Source organism: Myxine glutinosa, chromosome 5, assembly GCF_964187855.1.
Source record: "Myxine glutinosa chromosome 5, kmMyxGlut1.1, whole genome shotgun sequence".
Lineage (NCBI taxonomy): Eukaryota > Metazoa > Chordata > Myxini > Myxiniformes > Myxinidae > Myxine > Myxine glutinosa.
Genome location: NC_136265.1, coordinates 139,921,455 through 139,944,146, shown reverse-complemented (window position 1 = coordinate 139,944,146; position 22,692 = coordinate 139,921,455). Strand labels below are relative to the sequence as shown.

Here is a 22,692-nt window from a genome sequence, read left to right as displayed (position 1 = left end):
CGGCAATGCCGGGCTAGTAGATAGATAAAGGTGATATAATATAACAAATATCATGAAACATTTACATTTTGTAGTCCATTGTATAATTTTAAAAAACATAAATGCAAATTTCGCATGTGGAAAAAGTAAGTACACCCCTACCATCACTTGGCCATCACTACTATCACTACTTCTATCAGTACATCACTACTATCACTACTATTATCACTACATCATACCATCACTACTTCAAATACCTAAAATTAGAATCAGGTGCACCAGCTCAGGTGCAAATGATTAGAACATCGTCAGAGAGGGGAGGAACCTGTCTTATTTAAACCTCAGACATTTAGTTTGGTTTGCTCTTTGTTGTTGAAGTGTGCGGTGTCACCATGCCTAGATCAAAAGAGCTCTCTGAGGTCTTCAGAATGAAGGTTATAGATGCCTACGAGTCTGGGAAGGGATTTAAAAAGATCTCCAAACAATTGGAAATCAACCATTCAACTGTCCGGAAGATCATCTACAAGTGGAGAAGATTCCAAACAACTGCCAACTTGTTCAGGCCAGGCCGCCCCACTGCCCCAGCAAGTTCAGCCCGAGAGCAGACCGCAAGATGCTGAAAGAAGTCTCTAAGAACCCCAGAATGTCATCACGGGACCTACAGATAGCTCTGGCCACTGTTGATGTCAAGGTGCACGAGTCTACCATTAGAAAGAGGCTGCACAAATTCGATGTACATGGGAGGTGTGCCAGGAGGAAACCTTTGCTGTCCAGAAAGAACATCAGGGCAAGACTAAAGTTTGCCAATGAACACTGAGGCAAAGACCAGCACTTCTGGAACAATGTGCTCTGGACAGATGAGTCAAAAGTAGAGCTATTTGGCCACAGTACCAGAAGACATGTTTGGTGAAAACCAAAGACAGCATTTGACCACAAGAACCTGATACCAACTGTAAAGCATGGTGGTGGAAATATTATGGTTTGGGGCAGCTTTGCTGCATCAGGGCCTGGGCAGCTCACCATCATAGAATCCACTATGAATTCTTCATTGTACCAGAGGGTGCTTGAGGATAATGTGAGGCCATCTGTCGGGAAGTTGAAGCTCAACCGAAGGTAGACCTTGCAACATGACAATGACCCTAAACATCTATCTATAATTCCAGTAATCTCTGTGTGTCTGTGTGTCTGTGTGTTTGTCTGTGACCGCTGTTTCTCGACAACCACGGGTCCGATATACTTTAAACTTGCCAGGTATATTGCTGGGGACCCGAGGATGTGCCTTTTCAAGGTTTTAAATTAATCGGACAAGTACTTACCGAGCTATGTCCAAAAAACGCTTCAACCAATCAGAGAGCAGCGAGCTATCACGTGTGCCGAACGTGGCGATCAGACTCTGCCTCGGACGGCACATTTGACAGCGTATTCATTTATTTCACGTTGGAAAACTATGTTGCCGTTAAACTATGTTTTAAAACGAATTCAAACTGCGATTAAATTAAAACGATTCATCGTAACTGCGATTTGCGAACTTCCGGACAGTGAAGACTTCACTTCCGGCAGCCAATCACAGAACGCTTTGTTGCGTAGGCGTGGCCGATGTGAGACGAGCGGAGCTGAGCGCGTTACGAGCTGACCGCCATTACGGTACGTAATTCGATTTCTTATGCGCATTATTTCTCCCAATTCAGTCAGAGCGAAGGGCGGAAGCGAAGAGCGTTGTTTTTTTTGTTTACGGGCGTACGGGCGGGGTAGAGCGTACGGGTAGCGTTTTTTTTTTTTTTTGGCAAGGAACGGGCACCCACGTACGGGCAATGCCCTAGTACCAGTAAATCCACCAAGGAATGGCTGAAAAGAAAGAAATGGAGGGTTCTGGAATGGCCAAGTCAAAGTCCGGATCTAAATCCCATCGAGATGTTGTGGGGGGATTTGAAACGAGCTGTGCATGCAAGAAACCCCTCAAACATCGCACAGCTGAAAGAATTCTGCATGGAGGAGTGGGCAAAAATTTCTCCCAGTCGATGTTAGAGAATGGAAGACAGTTATAAGAAACGCCTACTTGAGGTCGTTTCTGCCAAAGGGGGCAATACCACCTATTAGAGCCAAGGGTGTACTTACTTTTTCCACATGCGAAATTTGCATTTATGTTTATTTAAATTACACAATGGACTACAAAATGTAAATGTTTCATGATATTTCTTATATAATATCACCTTTATCTATATTATAATAGCCGTAGATGATTCTGTCTGTCTGTCTGTTGGGCGTCTGTCCGGGGTGTGGCTTACTCGGTTTGCAGAGTAGCTCCACCCATAGCTCCACCCATTCTGGGAGAGCATTCGCTTCATATAAACAAATATCCACCATTTTATTAACTCGCATAGCTTTGAGGCCTGTTTTGTAGGCCCGTGGTGTCTTGCTCTCTCTCCCAGTTTTATTTCAAATCAAATTCGATATATCATTTCATTTTTCACAGTCGCTAACATAGTTTTAGACTCGGTTGAAAAAAAACGGGAAGAAAATCCGATGAAAGTTGCCGTTTATAGAACGAAATGAATTCTCAAACGCCTGTAAACTAAAGCCCATTCATTGAGAGTCACCCTCACGATTTTATCGAATTCAGCATCTGATTTCATTTTTATCGATGGTTTTAGACTCGGTGTCAGAAATAATTGAGAACATTCACGCACACACGGGAAATTGCCGAGATATATTTATAAAAATCGCGCCACGATGATACACGAAAATACACCGCCTAAAATAACAGTCGGGGAAAATGTCGACATATATTAAAAATTCGCTTTTTCTTTTCCGTTAACATTTATTACTTTTACGTTTTATGACAGTCGGCACAAAAACGACATGTTTTTCTTCGTTCTTTCTTATTTCATTCAAAATTATTATCCGGAAGTAAAATATGTTTCAGGAAATTACCGAGAGATATTTCTTCGTTTTTATTTCATTAGATACTAGCAGAAGTACCCAGCGTTGCCGGGCGGGGGAGGGGGGGAAGTGCACGTACACTTTAAACATGTATATACGTGTGGGATGTGGGATATATACATGTGGGACGTGTGTGTGTGTGTGTGTGTGTGTGTGTGTGTGTGTGTGTGTGTGTGTGTGTGTGTGTGTGTGTGTGTGTGTGTGTATGTATGTATGTATGTATGTATGTGTATATACAGTGGGGAGAACAAGTATTTGATACACTGCCGATTTTGCAGGTTTTCCCACTTACAAAGCACGTCAAGGTCTGTAATTTTTATCATAGGTACACTTCAACTGTGGAAGACGGAATCTAAAACAAAAATCCTGAAAATCACATTGTATGATTTTTAAGTAATTAATTTGCATTTTATCGCATGAAATAAGTATTTGATACATCAGAAAAACAGAACTTAATATTTGGTACAGAAACCTTTGTTTGCAATTACAGAGATCAGACGTTTCCTGTAGTTCTTAACCAGGTTTGCACACACTGCAGCAGGGATTTTGGCCCACTCCTCCATACAGATCTTCACCAGATCCTTCAGGTTTCGGGGCTGTCGCTGCGCAACACAGACTTTCAGCTCCCTCCAAAGATTTTCTATTGGGTTCAGGTCTGGAGACTGGCTAGGCCACTCCAGGACCTTGAGATGCTTCGTACGGAGCCACTCCTTAGTTGCCCTGGCTGTGTGTTTCGGGTCGTTGTCATGCTGGAAGACCCAGCCACGCCCCATCTTCAATGCTCTTATTGAGGGAAGGAGATTGTTGGCCAAGATCTCGCGATACATGGCCCCATCCATCCTCCCTTCAATACGGTGCAGTCGTCCTGTCCCCTTTGCAGAAAAGCATCCCCAAAGAATGATGTTTCCACCTCCATGCTTCACGGTTGGGATGGTGTTCTTGGGGTTGTACTCATCCTTCTTCTTCCTCCAAACACGGCGAGTGGAGTTTAAACCAAAAAGCTCTATTTTGGTCTCATCAGACCACATGACCTTCTCCCATTCCTCCTCTGGATCATCCAGATGGTCATTGGCAAACTTCAGACGGGCCTGGACATGCGCTGGCTTGAGCAGAGGGACCTTGCGTGCGTTGCAGGATTTTAATCCATGACGGCGTAGTGTGTTACTTATGGTTTTCTTTGATACTGTGGTCCCAGCTCTCTTCAGGTCATTGACCAGGTCCTGCCGTGTAGTTCTGGGCTGATCCCTCACCTTTCTCATGATCATTGAGGCTCCACGAGGTGAGATCTTGCATGGAGCCCCAGACCGAGGGAGATTGACTGGCATCTTGAACTTCTTCCATTTTCTAATAATTGCGCCAACAGTTGTTGCCTTCTCACCAAGCTGCTTGCCTATTGTCCTGTAGCCCATCCCAGCCTTGTGCAAGTCTACAAATTTGTCCCTGATGTCCTTAGACAGCTCTCTGGTCTTGCCCATTGTGGAGAGGTTGGAGTCTGATTGAGTGTGGACAGGTCTGGAGACGGCTTTGCGGTCGGTCTTTGCGGTCTTTGTGGTCGGAGACGGTCTGGAGACGTCTTTTATGCAGATAACGAGTTCAAACAGGTGCAGTTAATACAGGTAATGAGTGGAGAATGGGAGGGCTTCTTAAAGAAAAAACTAACAGGTCTGTGAGAGCCGGAATTCTTACTGGTTGGTAGGTGATCAAATACTTATTTCATGCAATAAAATGCAAATTAATTACTTAAAAATCATACAATGTGATTTTCAGGATTTTTGTTTTAGATTCCGTCTTCCACAGTTGAAGTGTACCTATGATAAAAATTACAGACCTTTACGTGCTTTGTAAGTGGGAAAACCTGCAAAATCGGCAGTGTATCAAATACTTGTTCTCCCCACTGTATATATATATGTGTGTGTGTGTATGGGTGTATATATGTGTGTGGGTGTACGTGTGTGGGTGCACGTGTGTGTATGTGTGTGTATATATGTATGTGTGTGTATATATGTGTGTGGGTGTACGTGTGTTTGTGTGTTTGTGTGTGTGTATACATATATGTGTGTGTGTGTATACATATATGTGTGTGTGTGTGTATACATATATGTGTGTGTATACATATATGTGTGTCTGTGAATAAGAGAGAGACCGAATTGTGAGGTACAGAAATGAAAAAACGAGGTAGGTGTGTGTGTGTGTGTGTGTGTATATGTGTGTATATATGTGTGTGTATATATGTGTGTGTGTGTGTGGGTGTACATGTGTGTGTGTGTGTGTGTGTGTATATGTGTGTGTGTGTGTATATGTGTGGGTGTACATGTGTGTGGGTGTGGGTGTACATGTGGGTGTGGGTGTACATGTGTGTGTGTGTGTGTGTGTGTGTGTGTGTGTGTGTGTGTGTGTGTGTGTGTGTGTGTGTGTGTGTGTGTGTGTGTGTGTGTGTGTGTGTGTGTCTGTGAATACGAGAGAGACACAATTGTGAGGAACAGAAATGAAAAAACGAGATGTGTTTGTGTGTGTGTGTGTGTGTGTGTGTGTGTGTGTGTGTGTGTGTGTTTGTGTATATATATATATGTGTTTGGGTGTACGTGTGTGGGTGTACGTGTGTGTATGTATGTGTGTGTATATATGTGTGTGGTTGTACGTGTGTTTGTGTGTGTATATGTGTGCATGTGTGTGTGGGTGTGCACGCACATGCATTCACATGTTATCAGAAGTAAATACATTGTGGAGATTACATCATTTGTGCATCTATCTATCTATATTATAATAGCCGTAGATGATTCTGTCTGTCTGTCTGTCTGTCTGTCTATCTGTTGGGTGTCTGTCCGGGGTGTGGCTTACTCGGTTTGCAGAGTAGCTCCACCCATAGCTCCACCCATTCTGGGAGTGGCTATAAACAAATATCCACCATTTTATTAACTCGCATAGCTTTGAGTCCTGTTTTGTAGGCCCGTGGTGTCTTGCTCTCCCCCAGTTTTATTTCAAATCAAATTCGATAAATCATTTCATTTTTCACAGTCGCTAACATAGTTTTTGACTCGGTTGAAAAAAAACGGGAAGAAAATCCGATGAAAGTTGCCGTTTATAGAACGAAATGAATTCTCAAAGGCCTGTAACTTCAAGGCCATTGAGTCTCTCTCACGCCTTTATCTCCAATCTAACTCACCATATGATTTCATTTTTATCGATGGTTTTACTTTTAGACTCGGTGTCAGCAATAATTGAGAACAATCCACACACGCGGGAAAATGCAGAGATATATTTTTTAAAATCGCGTCATGGTGTATCATACACCGCCCAACATGACACCGCCGGCAATGTGTCGATATATATTAAAAATTCGCTTTTGCTTTTCCGTTATGATATATTACTATTTCGTTTGATGATAGTCGTCACAAAAACGTCAACAATGATGCCGACATATATTTCTTCGTTTTTATTTCATTCAACATATTAGCCGGAAGTAAAATATGTTTCAGGAAATTACCGAGATATTTCTTCGTTTTTTTTATTAGTTATGTGCGCATACACTTTAAATAGGTTTATTTGAAATCTTTAATTTTCCACAAACATTCCACACACGCGGGAAAATGCAGAGATATATTTTTTAAAATCGCGTCATGGTGTATCATACACCGCCCAACATGACACCGACGGCAATGTGTCGATATCTATTTTAAATTCGATATATCATTTCATTTTTCACAGTCGCTAACATAGTTTTAGACTCGGTTGAAAAAAAACGAGAAGAAAATCCGATGAAAGTTGCCGTTTATAGAACGAAATGAATTCTCAAATGCCTGTAACTTCAAGGCCATTGAGTCTCTCTCACGCCTTTATCTCCAATCTAACTCACCATATGATTTCATTTTTATCGATGGTTTTAGAGTCGGTGTCAGCAATAATTGAGAACATTCCACACACGCGGGAAAATGCAGATATATTTTTTTAAATCGCGTCATGGTGTATCATACACCGCCTAACATGACACCGACGGCAACGTGTCGATACATATTAAAAATTCCATATATCATTTCATTTTTCACAGTCGCTAACATAGTTTTCGACTCGGTTGAAAAAAAACGGGAAGGAAATCCAATGAAAGTTGCCGTTTATAGAACGAAATGAATTCTCAAACGCCTGTAACTTCAACTTCAAGGCCATTGAGTCTCTCTCACGCCTTTATCTCCAATCTAACTCACCATATGATTTCATTTTTATCGATGGTTTTGGACTCGGTGTCAGCAATAATTGAGAACATTCCACACACGCGGGAAAATGCAGAGATATATTTTTAAAAATCGCGTCATGGTGTATCATACACCGCCCAACATGACACCGACGGCAACGTGTCGATATATATTAAAAATTCGCTTTTGCTTTTCCGTTAAGATATATTACTTTTTCGTTTGATGACAGTCGTCACAAAAACGTCAACAATGATGCCGACATATATTTCTTCGTTTTTATTTAATTCAACATTATTAGCCGGAAGTAAAATATGTTTCAGGAAATTACCGAGAGATATTTCTTCGTTTTTTAAAATTAGTTATGTGCGAATACACTTTAAATAGGTTTATTTGAAATCTTTAATTTTCCACAATATAATTTACTTGCCATTTATCATTTGATGATTACGAGACAAATTCCTCTTGAGGATCGTGACAATTCATGCGCTGCGTGGAAACTTCTATTTCCAAAATGAATGAGACGATCGATGAAGAACGCAGACTTGAACAGGATGCAGCAAGAAAACGAATGAGACGGGCGAACGAGTCCATCGACGAACGTCAATGCAAACTTGCGGGGTCACCCGTGGGAATCCCACGGGCATGGATGTGTGTGACATTTCGACATATTGAGTTAGATGCTGCACATTCATTTTTACAAAATGGTTACTGGCAAGTCATCAGATCCAGAAATGGTGTAAAAACCACCGTTTAGAGGCCATTTTTCCCCGCAAAGCGGGGGTTGGCCTTTTCGGGGACCGTGGTAGTTGTTGTTTTTTTGTCCCCTTTTTGAAGCAATGTTTTACGGCCGGATGCCCTTCCTGACGCCAACCCTTTTTGCCGCCTTCAACGACAAACAGGGAATTACCAGTGAACTGGTACTCAATTAGCCGACCTCGGAAGGATGACAGGCTGAGTCAACCCCCCTGGCATTAATTCGGCGATCGACCGAGATTCGAACCCAGGATCCTAAGCCGGCACCCTAGCCGCTAGCCCAACACCAGAAATGGTGTCATGAACACAATTTATTTACGCACAAGCACAAAAGCAAGACGGGCCGATTTCCGATTCCGACGGGCCGACGGGCGAGACGGGCCGATTTCCGATTCCGACGGGCCGATTTGGAGCAAGAAAAAGAACGAGACGGGAGAAAAAGGAGAGAAACGAGACGGGGAAAGCCGATTGGAGAGGCGAGTGAGGCGCGATTGGAGAGGAGTGTGAGGCGCGATTGGAGAGGAGTGTGAGGCACGATTGGAGAGGAGTGATTGGAGGGGAGTGTGAGGCACGATTGGAGAGGAGTGTGAGGCACGATTGGAGAGGAGTGTGAGGCACGATTGGAGAGGAGTGTGAGGCGCGATTGGAGAGGCGTGTGAAGGATTGGAGAGGAGAGGAGTGTGAGGGATTGGAGAGGTGAGGGATTGGAAAGGAGAGGGATGTGAGGGTTTGGAGAGGAGAGGAGTGCTAGGTGGAGAGAGGAGAGTGTCAGGTGGAGACAGGAGAGTGTCAGGTGGAGACAGGAGAGTGTCAGGTGGAGAGGAGTGAGGGGTCACATATTATGTGAAATAACTAAATTCACACCATTTCTGGATCTGATGACTTGCCAGTAACCATTTTGTAAAAATGAATGTGCAGCATATAACTCAATATGTCGAAATGTCACACACATCCATGCCCGTGGGATTCCCACGGGTGACCCCGCTAGTAATTCCAGTAATCTCTCTGTGTGTGTGTGTGTGTGTGTGTGTGTCTGTGTGTCTGTGTGTGTGTTTGTTTGTTTGTCTGTGACCGCTGTTTCTCGACAACCACGGGTCCGATATACTTTAAACTTGCCAGGTATATTGCTGGGGACCCGAGGATGTGCCTTTTCAAGGTTTGAAATTAATCGGACAAGTAGTTACCGAGCTATGTCCAAAAAACGATTCAATCAATCAGAGAGCAGCGAGCTATCACGTGTGCCGAACGTGGCGAACAGACTCTGCCTCGGACGGCACATTTGAAAGCGTATTCATTTATTTCACGTTTGCAAACTATGTTGGCGTTAAACTATGTTTTAAAACTAATTAAAACTAATTTGCGATTCATCGTAACTGCGATATGCGACCTTCCGGAGCTCCTGTGAGAGCGTGCGCCATTACGTTGGACCAAACCATTTCATGTAAATAGAGGGGGGGGATTGTCACCGTACTCGCAAGCCGTTCGCTTTGGACCAAACCATTACTCGCAAGCCGTTCGCTTTGGCTTTGCGAATGGACCAAACCATTTCATGTAAATAGAGGGGGGGGATATAATTTTAGATATATATATAGTACGGGCATGCCCTAGTCTGATAAATTGCCAGTAACAATTTTGTGAAACTGAATGTGCAGGTGCAGAATCTAACTCAATATGTCGAAATGTCTCACACGTCCATGCCCGTGGGATTCCCACGGGTGACCCCAGGGCCAATTGGAGCGGAGAGTGAGGGACGATTGGAGCGGAGAGTGAGGGCCGATTGGAGCGGAGAGGAGTGTGAGGAGGGAATTGGAGAGGGGTGTGAGGAGGTATTGGAGAGGAGTGTGAGGAGGTATTGGAGAGGAGTGTGAGGAGGTATTGGAGAGGAGTGTGAGGGGTTGGAGAGGGGTGTGATGGCTTGGAGAGGAGTGTGAGGGGTTGGAGAGGAGTGTGAGGGGTTGGCGAGGAGTGTGAGGGGTTGGCGAGGAGTGTGAGGAGTTGTAGAGGAGTGTGAGGGGTTGTAGAGGAGTGTGAGGGGTTGTAGTGGAGTGTGAGGGGTTGTAGAGGAGTGTGAGGAGGTATTGTAGAGGAGTGCGAGGAGGTATTGGAGAGGAGTGTGAGGAGGTATTGATGAGGAGTGTGAGGAGGTATTGGAGAGGAGTGTGAGGTTGTATTGGAGAGGAGTGCGAGGAGGTATTGGATAGGAGTGCGAGGCGGTATTGGAGAGGAGTGTGAGGAGGTATTGGAGAGGAGTGTGAGGAGGTATTGGAGAGGAGTGCGAGGAGGTATTGGAGAGGAGTGTGAGGAGGTATTGGAGAGGAGTGTGAGGAGGTGTTGGAGAGGAGTGTGAGGAGGTGTTGGAGAGTGAGGAGCGATTGGAGAGGAGAGTGAGGAGCGATTGGAGTGGAGAGTGAGGCGCGATTGGAGAGGAGTATGAGGAATTGAAGATGAGTGTGAGGGATTTGAGAGGAGTGTGAGGGATTTGAGAGGAGTGTGAGGGATTTGAGAGGAGTGTGAGGGATTGGAGAGGAGTGTGAGGGATTGGAGAGGAGTGTGAGGGGTTGCAGAGGAGTGTGAGGGATTGGAGAGGAGTGTGAGGAGGTATTGGAGAGGAGTGTGGGGAGGTATTGGAGAGGAGTGTGAGGAGGTATTGGAGAGGAGTGTGAGGAGGTATTGGAGAGGAGTGTGAGGAGGTATTGGAGAGGAGTGTGAGGAGGTATTGGAGAGGAGTGTGAGGAGGTATTGGAGAGGATTGTGAGGAGGTATTGGAGAGGAGTATAAGGAGGTATTGGAGAGGCATGTGAGGAGGTATTGGAGAGGAGTGTGAGGAGGTATTGGAGAGGAGTGTGAGGAGGTATTGGAGAGGAGTGTGAGGAGGTATTGGCGAGGAATGTGAGGAGGAGTGGGATTGGAGAGGAGTGTGAGGAGGAGTGGGATTGGAGATGCGTGAGGGTGGAGAGAGGAGAGTGTCAGGTGGAGAGGAGTGAGGTGTCACATATTATGTGAAATAAATAAATTGTGTTCATTCCACCATTTCTGGATCTGATGAATTGCCAGTAACCATTTTGTAAAAATGAATGTGCAGCATCTAACTCAATATGTCGAAATATCACACACGTCCATGCCCGTGGGATTCCCACGGGTGACCCCACTATATTTCTTCGTTTTTATTTCATTCAACATTATTATCCGGAAGTAAAGGTTCACATGTTCATTTCACGTGTGCAAAAACAAACTCCATTTCACGTGTGCATGGACATGAAACACAGATGGGAAAATGCTGAGATATTTCGTTCGAAGCAATTATACACCGCCCAAATGAAATATTTCACCGATACATCGAGCGAATTTCAGCGAATTTCAGCGAATTTCACCGAGTTTCAGGAAATTACCCAGAGATATTTTTTCGTTTTTATTTCATTAGTTACTAGCAGAAGTACCCAGCGTTGCCGGGCGGGGGAGGGGGGAAGGGCACGTACACTTTAAACATGTATATACATGTGGGATGTGGGATATATACATGTGGGACGTGTGTGTGTGTGTGTGTGGGTGTGTGAATAAGAGAGAGACCGAATTGTGAGATACAGAAATGAAAAAATGAGGTGTGTGTGTGTGTGTGTGCGTGCGTGCGTGCGTGCGTGTGTGTGAAACTGCATGTGAAGGTGCAGCATCTAACTCAATATGTCGAAATGTCACACACGTCCATGCCCGTGGGATTCCCACGGGTGACCCCACTAGTCTATCTATATTGTTGAAATGAAGATCGAATAGCTGTGTTGAAATATGTTGAAAAAGTCAAAACTTTACATGGGGTGTACTTACTTTTTCACATGACTGTATGCAAAATCCACAACGATTATAGAAAAAGAAAATGCAGCCCAGCTCTGCTTTGACAAATAACAAAGGAAACCTAACCACATCACTTCAAAATTCAGATTAAAAATCCACCTTGCACAAACAGTACTGTCCTAATTGTTAACCACAGTCACAACCCAGGACAATTTGCAGCTCTCACCAGGCAGCTGGCCTGGTCGCCATGACCAAGACGTCCACCAGTGCCATGGCCGCAAGTATATACAGCTCCAGAAGTAGTCAAAAAGATGGAATGAAACTGGCTCAGAGCGACCTTTGGGTAGTGAGGGCATCGTACAAGTTGGACATTCATTGTATTCAGGTAGTCTACAAAGGCAGTAAAAGCAGACATATATAGGATAGGTGAAAATGGGAAATAACCAAACAGCCCATGGGAAGAACATTAGAAAATAGGAACACAAATGCAAAATGTGAAATCACACAGGTACTGAAGTCCTAACCTTTGCAATGGTGATACTTGAATCCCGGAAAAACCGAACTGGCTCTGGGCTGGCGTATGGCTGCATAGATCCGTGACCCAACAAAAAGCTTCCATTTTCACCCCATGTGTACACGTCAAGGTGGTCCGAGCAGGAGGCTGAGATGTACAAACAAATGGGTGCGGATGTCAGAAGGAGCAAGTCTAAACTATGGCAGTTGGGCCTGCACATCAATTTCTACGAGCACCCTAAAGAGCAAAGGGAAAAGTATCATTTTATGGATGACAATAAATAAAAGCATTTGTCTTTTCATAGTAGTGGAAAACAATATAAAAAAACCAAAAACGAATTGCCTTTCGTTTTCAGAACTTTGTATAAAAAAAAATCAAAACATTTAACGAACATTCGACGATGGGCAATGTCAAAAATAATATTTTTTCGAACTGTTTTTGCACAAAAACAAAGTCTCCAACGCAACTTTGAATACACTAACAGGTGAACAGGATCACTTTAAGGTATTCTCCTTTGAGCCGACTTGGTTTGAATTCCAACTGGGTTTGAATCCCAACCCTGCTATAAACTGGCAGCCGAGTGTTTCACATGCAAAGAAGGGTATCACCACCGTGTGCTGTCCATCCGAAGGACATTACACAGGAGGAAAAATATCACCACAGTGTCTTTCACAAAGAATAGTCAGGTTAACGCCGGTACCCAAAATAAATTTCACATTATTGTAAGAGTCGAACATCAGGCCTGGTCAGCCGGTTCCAAAACTAATTGTGGCAATATCATCCCCCCTGAACAACAACAACAACAACAAGAATTTTAAGGCCATTTTCCCTGCCAGAGCGGGGGTTAGCCTTGCGGGCCCCAGGACAATCTTCTCCATTTTGCCCTATTTTCTGCATCTCCCCTTGTTAACCCCCTTGCCCGCATTTCTTCTTCCACCACCTTTAGCCAAGTCTTTCTCGGTCTTCCCCGTCCTCGACTTCCTTCTACATTCATTTCCATCACTCTTCTCAACCAGTCACTTTCATCCTTCCTCAACACATGACCAAACCATCTCAACCTGTTCCTCTTCACAGCATCAATCACAGGCTCCATTCCCATCATCTTTCACAGTTCATCATTTGTCTTCCTCTCTCTCAACGATACTCCGCACATCCACCGAACCATTTGCATTTCCACCCGTTCCAGCCTTCATTGCTGCTCTATGTCCATTACCCATGTCTCGCTCCCATAAATCATAACACTTCTCACACATGCAGCATACACCTTTCCCTTCAGCTTCAACAACACTCCAATCCTCGTCAGCACACCACTCAGTTCCCGAAACTTCTTCCATGCACATCTCACTCTAGCAACCGTTGCCGAGTCTGATCCACCTTCTCCATTCAACATGTCCCCTAGGTAGCAAAATGTTTTCACACCTTCCAGCTTCATGCCGTCTCCAAGATCCAACTCAACATTTCCTCAATCTGCAGCTCCCTCTGTGCACACCTTACACTTGAATGTAGCTGCCACACTGGTTAATGACCCTCATAGACCACTACATTTTGATGAACCCACTCTGCGCACATTGTACATTGAATGGAGTTCACTCCGACGCCCTTCCTGCACACAGCACACGACCACTTCCCAGTTCTTTCCACCTCACCACATGCTTTACCACTTGCCATCACCTTCGTTTTTCCGCTATTCATCTTCAGACCTGTCTCCATACATTCCTTCCACTTGTTCATCTTCTCCTTCAGTCCATCCATACTTTCCGCAATCAACACCAGATCATCTGCTTAAAACAACTCCCACGGTAAACCCTCCTTTACATTCCGAGCCAGCACCTACATCAAAGCTACAAATAGTAATGGACTTAGTACCGACCCCTGATGCACTCCCACCTTCACCTCAAACTCACCACTGTTCCCGTCCTTCGTCCTTACAGCTGTGCGCGCTCTCTTGTACATTGCCATCACTTCCCTGGTCAACCATTCCTCTACTCATAACGTCCTCAATGCCCATGTCACTACTTCGCATGGAACCCTATCGAATGCTTTCTCCAGATCAACAAACCCAAGAAACAACTTCTTCCTCTTCTCCACGTACTTCTCCTGCAGCTGCCTTACAATAAAAAGCATGTCTGTGGTTTCTCTTCCTGGGATAAATCCAAACTGCATTTCGTTGATCTTCACTTTCTTCCTTATCCTCGTCTCCAACACCCTTTACAATACCTTCATTCCATGCTCCAATAATTTTATCGCTTGATACGAGCCACAGTCCAGGGGGTCACCTTTCCCCTTGTATAGAGGGACGAGGGTAATCAGTTCCAAATCCACTGGAATGCGGCCTTCTTTCACCAACAAATTACAGATCTCTGTCATTCTCGTCACACCCCAACTTCCCGCTGCCTTCAACATATCTCCCACAACTCCCGTAGGCCCTCCCGCTTTTCTACTCTTCATTGCTTTTATCACTTCCTCAACTTCCTTCTCAGTTATCTTCTCTGCCGGTCTTAAACTGGGTTACTCTCTATGTTTCCATCCCATTCACTCTCTGCATTCAACAGCATTTCCATATATCTCTTCCATCTTCCTTTAATTCCAAATGGGTCCACAACGATTTGTCCCACTCCATCCTTCATGCAACTCACCCCCATCACATCACACCTCTCTTTCGCTATCTGCTTGGAAATCCTGAATACCGCTCTCTGACCCTCTTCCGAATCTAAGCGTTCTCTGAACATTTTCCTCTATGCCTCCTGCGCCTTTGCTACCTCTTTCTTTTGCCTTCTTGGCTGCCTTTAACTTTCATGCTCTGCCTTTTCTGCCCCCATACCCTTCGCCTTCTGCCACTCCTTGAACTTCTTCCTCTTCTCGTCAATCCCCCCTGGACGAACCCACAATATGCGAATTGAGGCTGTTGAACAAAGAGGATGCAAGAAAAACTAGAAAGCATCTGAAAATGCAAAGCCCGTCCGCGTCCGCTTTGTGTTCAGACGTCTTCTTCTTCCATATGCGAAACATGACGAAAAGTAGACTTTGGTAACCCAATATGCAAAGCCTGCTCAGATTTCATGTCAATCAGAGGAAAATTGACGATTTTGTGCTACCTTAACCTATGACCTTTTGATCCAAAAAATAAAATAAAAGAAAATTTAAAAACAATCAGCTTCTAGATTTTGTTTGGTGACAATATATGCAAATTCTTTCAATTTCAGGTCAATCGGATGAAAATTGATGATTTTAAGTGTCACTGACCTTTGACAAAATTATTAATTTGTCTTGTTCATATTCTCATAATGAAGCTATGTTGAAACTTTGATGACAAAAGCTCAAATGTTAAAAAGTTATGGCACACGCGCGCGCACGTACGTACACACTCACGCATACACAATTACAAAACCCCATGGTTGCCGCTGTGTGGGTGACGGGCTAATAACACAACTCGTTTTCTTTTACATTTCCTTGAATTTTTTGCTTAGTCTCACACCAAATGGAAGAAGCCTGGTGTTGGCTTCACGGTTAAGGTGGCTGGCTTAAGATCTCCGGGTCTTGGGTTCAGCCCCTGCTGTGCCATTAAATAACACCATGTGGGTTGACTCAGCCTGTCATCCCTCCGAGGTCGGAAAACGAGTACCATCTTACTGGAAACAGGGGGCACACATCAGAAGCGTAGCCACGCTCCCAGTAATGATGCAATCCACAGCCACAGGCTACATACGAAATGATTATGACTACATGGGAGCAAACAAACTAGCACCGGAGGAAAAAATTTCAATCCTGACAATCTTTCAATCCTGACATCCTGTCAATTTCAATCCTGACATCCTGACAATTTTCAATCTTTCAATCCTGACAAATCTCACACTCTTACGATGTCTCTCCGAAAAGATCGACTGGACAACCCTCCCATCTACTTTCTCAACAATCCTCTCCAAGAAGTTCTGTCGCTCAAGCTTTTGGGTCTCACTATCTGCCATGATCTTTCTTGGGAAAACCACATTTCCAAGCTGGCCTCCAAAGCCAGTCGCCGACTGGGCATCCTCCATCGTGCGAAGTCCTTCCTCGGCACACCTGAGCTCCTCACCACATACAAGGCTTTCATCCACAGCTCAATGGAATACTGTTCTCCCCTATGGGCCGGTGCTCCTGCCTCACACCTAGCTCGGCTTCACGCTGTCGAAACCAAAGCTTTCAGAATTATTGGAATCTCCCGCGATGAAGCTATCTCTGAGGGCCTTTCACTCACTCACCGCAGGCAGGTAGGTGGTCTTTCTGTCTTCTACCGACTCCTCTCCGGCCTTGCACCCCCAGCTCTCTCTGTGCTCTGTCCCCCAAATATTCCTACAGGTCGCACAAGATCTGCCAGCAACCCTCTGATGGTTAAACTGCCGAAATCTCGGCTCTCTGCTCACCTTCACTCTTTCATTCCTCTTTTCTCCCGCCTCTGGAACAAACTCCCTCACTCCCTTCAATCCCACTCCTCCCTCCAGGTCTTTAAAACAGCTGTTCACCACCATCTCTTATCTTCCCCCATCCAAAACCTTGATCTTTTCTACCCCCACTAATTCACCCCAGATCCACCTTGTTTGAAATTCCAACTTCTTTCCTGGAAGTCCTGGCCGTGTCCATATGTTTTATACCTCTCCCACCCCCCCCCCTTCCCATGCCCCACCCCCAAAGCCCTCGCCCTCTCTCAGATCTCTCCATGTCTCTCGGTCCCTGCTCTCAAATGTTGTGTTTGTGTCCTTCCCCCTCTCTCCCCATCTTGTCTACCGCTCCCGATGTTATATGTTTTTGTGTCGGTTTGTCTTTCTGTGTGATTAATGTTCGCTCTTTCACGAGCCTCGATCTTGTATACAAAAAAAGAAAAAAAAAAAGAAAAAGCCAAGTCTGCACACCGCATTAACCTCCTTGGCAAAGGATGCACAAATCACCGTTTTGAAAGGCGACTCCTACGCGATCTCGGATGAACAAGCCCAAAGCAGTAAGACCTTCGTTATCATTCTTCGTCAGCGAACCTCCATTCTGGAATTCAAGAGGAGGGTACAGAAGGCAAATTGTCTGAGCAGCTGAAAAAATATATAAAATATAATCATAAAAAGTCAAGCATTGTGCTTATTATTTAACTCAATCACAATTAACAGTACAACCATTACCAAAAGAAGATGCTTGGCAGAATCGAGGTTTCCATAGAAAAAGGCATAATGGAGCGGACTCCAACCATTTTCACAATCCTCTCGCATGACATCATCGGGTCGCAGAGTTAAAAGTGTTGTTACCAGAGCTGCACGGCCAGGAAGGGAAGCTGCCAGATGCAGGGGTGAACAGCGGAGACCTTCGAGAAGACCCGTGGCCTTGTTGCAGAGGCCAGGGAGTCGAGCGAGAACCTCGGCATCTGACATTATGGAGAGGAAAGCTGCGACGCGGTTGAAATGCTGCATGGATGGCCATTGTGTAATGCACTCGGGAGAACAAGGGGACGGGGGTGATGAGGAAGGGCTAAGGAGGGAGTTGTGAAAGAATTCTGTGGTGGACACTGACATGTTTATTCAGAAAAGATGGAGGATGAAGGCCGAAGGACAACGTTTGAGCGAAGACAAGGAATGGCGATTTGAGTGGCAGCGGAGCGAATCATGTGGATGAAGAAGTGGTGATTCTTAAATTTATATGAAAGATTATAAAAAAATTAATGAAGACCTACCAGTAATTTGTTTAAAAAATAATTAGAAGAATAATAAAAGACTTTCCTTCAAGAACCCTTCATTTATTCAACCACCAACCCACCCACCCTTTCCCACCCCAACTTTTCACTTGTCTCAAACTTCCATAATTGCACGATGAAACTGCAATGAAATGAGGAAGAATTGGGAGAAAAGGAGTTCATAATTAGGTTTATGATTCACAATAAAACAAAATTACAAAATATGAAGCAAATTTGATCATATGAAAAAAATAATAAAGAAATAAAATTGGTGGTTAAAAATTCATTTCTGTAGACTCTTCGTCATAAATTGGCCACAACACTTTGGAGCTAGCTTGGGAGGGTGCATTGGTCACCACACTCAGGAGCTAGCATGGGAGGGGGTGCATTGGGCACCACACTCGGGAGCTAGCTTGGGAGGGGGAGCATTGGCCACCACTCGGGAGCTAGCTTGGGAGGGGGAGCATTGGCCACCACACTCGGGAGCTAGCTTGGGAGGGGGAGCATTGGCCACCACACTAGGGAGCTAGCTTGGGAGGGGTGCATTGGTCACCACACTCAGGAGCTAGCATGGGAGGGGGTGCATTGGGCACCACACTCAGGAGCTAGCTTGGGAGGGGGAGCATTGGCCACCACACTAGGGAGCTAGCTTGGGAGGGGGAGCATTGGCCACCACACTCGGGAGCTACCTTGGGATGATAGGTGCATTGGCCACCACACTCAGGAGCTAGCTTGGGATGGGTGCATTGGCCACCACACTCGGGAGCTAGCTTGGGAGGGGTGCATTGGCCACCACACTCGGGAGCTAGCTTGGGATGGGTGCATTGGCCACCACACTCGGGAGCTAGCTTGGGAGGAGGGGGAGGGGTGGGGGCATTGGCCACCACACTCAGGAGCTAGCTTGGGAGGGGGTGCATTGGTCACCACAAGCAGGAGCTTGCTTGGGAAGGGGTGCCTTGGCCACCACACTCAGGAGCTAGCCTGGGAGGGGGTGCATTGGCCACCACACTCAGGGGCTAGCTTGGGAGGGGTGCATTGGTCACCACACTCAGGAGCTAGCATGGGAGGGGGTGCATTGGGCACCACACTCAGGAGCTAGCTTTGGAGGAGGAGCATTGGTCACCACAAGCAGGAGCTAGCTTGGGAGGGGGTGCATTGGCCACCACACTCGGGAGCTAGCTTGGGAGGGGGAGCATTGGCCACCACACTCGGGAGCTAGCTTGGGAGGGGGAGCATTGGCCACCACACTCGGGAGCTAGCTTGGGATGATAGGTGCATTGGCCACCACACTCAGGAGCTAGCTTGGGATGGGTGCATTGGCCACCACACTCGGGAGCTAGCTTGGGAGGGGTGCATTGGCCACCACACTCGGGAGCTAGCTTGGGATGGGTGCATTGGCCACCACACTCGGGAGCTAGCTTGGGAGGAGGGGGAGGGGTGGGGCATTGGCCACCACACTCGGGAGCTAGCTTGGGAGGGGTGCATTGGCCACCACACTCGGGAGCTAGCTTGGGAGGGGGAGCATTGGCCACCACACTCGGGAGCTTGCTTGCGAGGGGGTGCATTGGTCACCACACTCAGGAGTTAGCTTGGGAGAGGGAGCATTGGTCACCACAAGCAGGAGCTTGCTTGCGAGGGGGTGCATTGGCCACCACACTCGGGAGCTGGCTTGGGAGGGGGTGCATTGGTCACCACACGCAAGAGCTGGCTTGGGAGGGGGTGCATTGGTCACCACTCAGGAGTTAGCTTGGGAGGGGGTGCATTGGTCACCACACTCAGGAGCTAGCTTGGGAGAGGGAGCATTGGTCACCACACTCAGGAGTTAGCCTGAGTCAGGAGTGGCCACCACACTCAGGAGTGGCCACCACACTCAGCTTGGGAGGAGGGGGGAGGGGTGGGGGCATTGGCCACCACACTCAGGAGCTAGCCTGGGAGGGGGAGCATTGGCCACCACATTCAGAAGCTAGCTTGGGAGGGGGTGCATTGGCCACCACATTCAGAAGCTAGCTTGGGAAGGGGTGCATTGGCCACCACACTCAGGAGCTAGCTTGGAAGGGGGTGCATTGGTCACCACACGCAGGAGCTAGCTTGGGAGGGGGTGCATTGGTCACCACACTCGGGAGTTAGCTTGGGAGGAGTGGGGGCATTGGCCACCACACTCAGGAGCTAGCTTGGGAGGAGGAGCATTGGCCACCACATTCAGGAGCTAGCTTGGGAGGAGGAGGGGGGGGGGTTCATTGGTCACCACACTCAGGAGGTAGCTTTGGAGGAGGGGAGGTGCATTGGCCACCACACTCAGGGGTAGCTTTGGAGGGGGGCGGGGGGTGTATTGGCCACCACACTCGGGAACCAGCTTGGGAAAGGGAGCATTGGTCACCACAAGCAGGAGCTAGCTTGGGAAGGGGTGCATTGGCCACCACACTCAGGAGTTAGCTTGGGAGGGGATGCATTGGCCACCACACTCAGGAGCTAGCCTGGGAGGGGGTGCATTGGCCACCACACTAAGGGGCTAGCTTGGAAGGGGGTGCATTGATCACCACACGCAGGAGCTAGCTTGGGAGGGGGTGCATTGGTCACCACACTCAGGAGTTAGCTTGGAAGGGGGTGCATTGGTCACCACACTCAGGAGTTAGCTTGGGAGGAGGTGCATTGGTCACCACACTCAGGAGCCAGCTTGGGAGAGGGAGCATTGGTCACCACAAGCAGGAGCTAGCTTGGGAGGGGGTGCATTGGCCACCACACTCAGGAGTTAGCTTGGGAGGGGGTGCATTGGCCACCACACTCAGGAGTTAGCTTGGGAGGGGGTGCATTGGCCACCACACTCAGGAGCTAGCCTGGGAGGGGGTGCATTGGCCACCACACTCAGGAGCTAGCCTGGGAGGGGGTGCATTGGCCACCACACTCAGGGGCTAGCTTGGGAGGGGGTGCATTGGTCACCACACGCAGGAGCTAGCTTGGGAGGGGGAGCATTGGTCACCACACTCAGGAGTTAGCTTTGGAGGGGGTGCATTGGTCACCACACTCAGGAGCTAGCATGGGAGGGGGTGCATTGGGCACCACACGCAGGAGGTAGCTTTGAAGGGGGAGAGGTGGTGGAGGGGAGGGGTGGGGCATTGGCCACCACTCAGGAGCTAGCTTGGGAGGAGCATTGGCCACCACAAGCAGGAGCTAGCTTGGGAAGGGGTGCATTGGCCACCACACTCAGGAGCTAGCTTGCGAGGGGGTGCATTGGCCACCACACTCAGGAGTTAGCTTGGGAGGGGGTGCATTGGCCACCACACTCAGGAGGTAGCTTTGGAGGGGGGGGGGGGGGGGGTGGTGCATTGGCCACCACACTCAGGAGCTAGCATGGGAGGGGTGCATTGGTCACCACACTCAGGAGGTAGCTTTGGAGGGGGGGGAGGGGGTGCATTGGCCACCACGCGCAGGGGTAGCTTTGGTGGGGGGGGGGGAGGGGGTGCATTGGCCACCACACACGGGAGCTAGCTTGGGAGGGGTGCATTGGCCACCACACTCAGGGGTAGCTTTGGAGGGGGGGAGGAGGGGATGGTGCATTGGCCACCACACTCAGGAGCGAGCTTGGGAGGGGGGTGCATTGGCCACCACACTCAGAACGCCCAGTTCATTCGAGGGTTGCAGGGTGGGTAAAGGGGATAAAGTTCACTCAGGGGGGCAGGGTAGGGCCGTCTTTTCTGTGCCGAACGACCAGGTCCAAAATCATGTTCGTGTTGATTCTCCGTCACGGTCGAGCTAATAAAATCAAGACTTGAACGTTGCACAACACGAAGGTACGAATACGATCTCTCCGATCGGGGGCCACAGTGAGAAGCAAGATGTCGGTTTTCATCCCACACAAAGTAGGAAGAACTGATGCGTTTTATTTTTAACAAGCCCGAGGGTTGTTTTCCAAAAACTTTAAACTCGCAACTCCGAGTTCTGACCAAACAGAACTAAAAATTAATGATAGCATAGACACTGCAGTTAGTCATTGAAGAAGCTGCGTGATGTTACTCTAAAGACTGGAGGAAATGCATAAAATACAAAAAAACAACAACAACAAACAATACGACATCCACCAAAAGGCAAAAACCGAGACGAATGAACACATTTAGAAGAAGATCCCTCATAAAATGTGAAAAATTGAGGTTTTAAATCATTGGAAAAAGAAAAGTGCTTCTGTAAAACTGCAACTCGCTCGCCAAACTTCTCACCCTCTATTATTTGGAAATGCCACAAGCTGTGAAGGAAACGCAGGACAGAAAGAAGGAAAACTTAAACTCCATAACTGCCGTGCTGGCTACTGAACTGAACTCAACACAACATTACCATTTACCAGCCCCGCAATAAAGCGCCTGCTCATTGGTTGGTGGTAACTTCGCTCAACATCCTCAATGACAATTGGTCAATATTTTGGAATTGCGGTCCTGTGTTATTACTTAAAACAAACCAAACAACTGAGTCGAAATAAAACGAATAATGTATTTGTAAATGAATAAATAAATTCAAAACAAAAGTGGATATTTTAAGCGCGGGGAAATCAGCCAAGCTAATATTATGATGTGATACACCGCAATTAGCAATACCATACGCCTGACAAAATATGGAAACCTTCCTCTCCAAATTTGGATTATGGATTTCACATATATATACATATATATATATATATATATATATATATATATATGTTTCACAAATAACATATATTATTAACTGAATACTCCGCTGAAAACTCCGGAAAGTTTGACGAAGATCCGCTCAGCCATCTCTGAGAAAAATGACGACACAAAGACAGACAGACAAACGGCTCTCTTATACTTGTTATACAGTATAGATCAGCGGTCGGG

At 46.7% G+C, this 22,692-nt stretch overlaps 1 protein-coding gene across 3 annotated transcripts in view; it reads right to left on the bottom strand.

Moving 5' to 3' along the window:
• The window catches only part of IBTK (inhibitor of Bruton tyrosine kinase), a 123,556-nt gene extending 101,387 nt beyond the window's left edge, over nt 1–22,169 (bottom strand). The window contains exons 1-5 of one of the 3 annotated variants that reach the window (XM_068116049.2): nt 22,060–22,169; nt 17,304–17,990; nt 17,082–17,172; nt 12,170–12,306; nt 11,872–11,982 (exon numbers count right to left, since the gene is read on the bottom strand). In XM_068116049.2, coding sequence (XP_067972150.2) covers nt 11,872–11,982; nt 12,170–12,306; nt 17,082–17,172; nt 17,304–17,690 — 726 coding nt within the window. In that variant the 5' untranslated portion in view covers nt 17,691–17,990; nt 22,060–22,169. Of the gene's footprint in view, nt 1–11,871; nt 12,036–12,169; nt 12,307–17,081; nt 17,173–17,303; nt 17,991–22,059 lie in introns of those variants that run through there. The other 2 variants (XM_068116050.2, XM_068116052.2) reach the window with 2 other exon arrangements.
• Nucleotides 22,170–22,692: the final 523 nt, after the last annotated feature.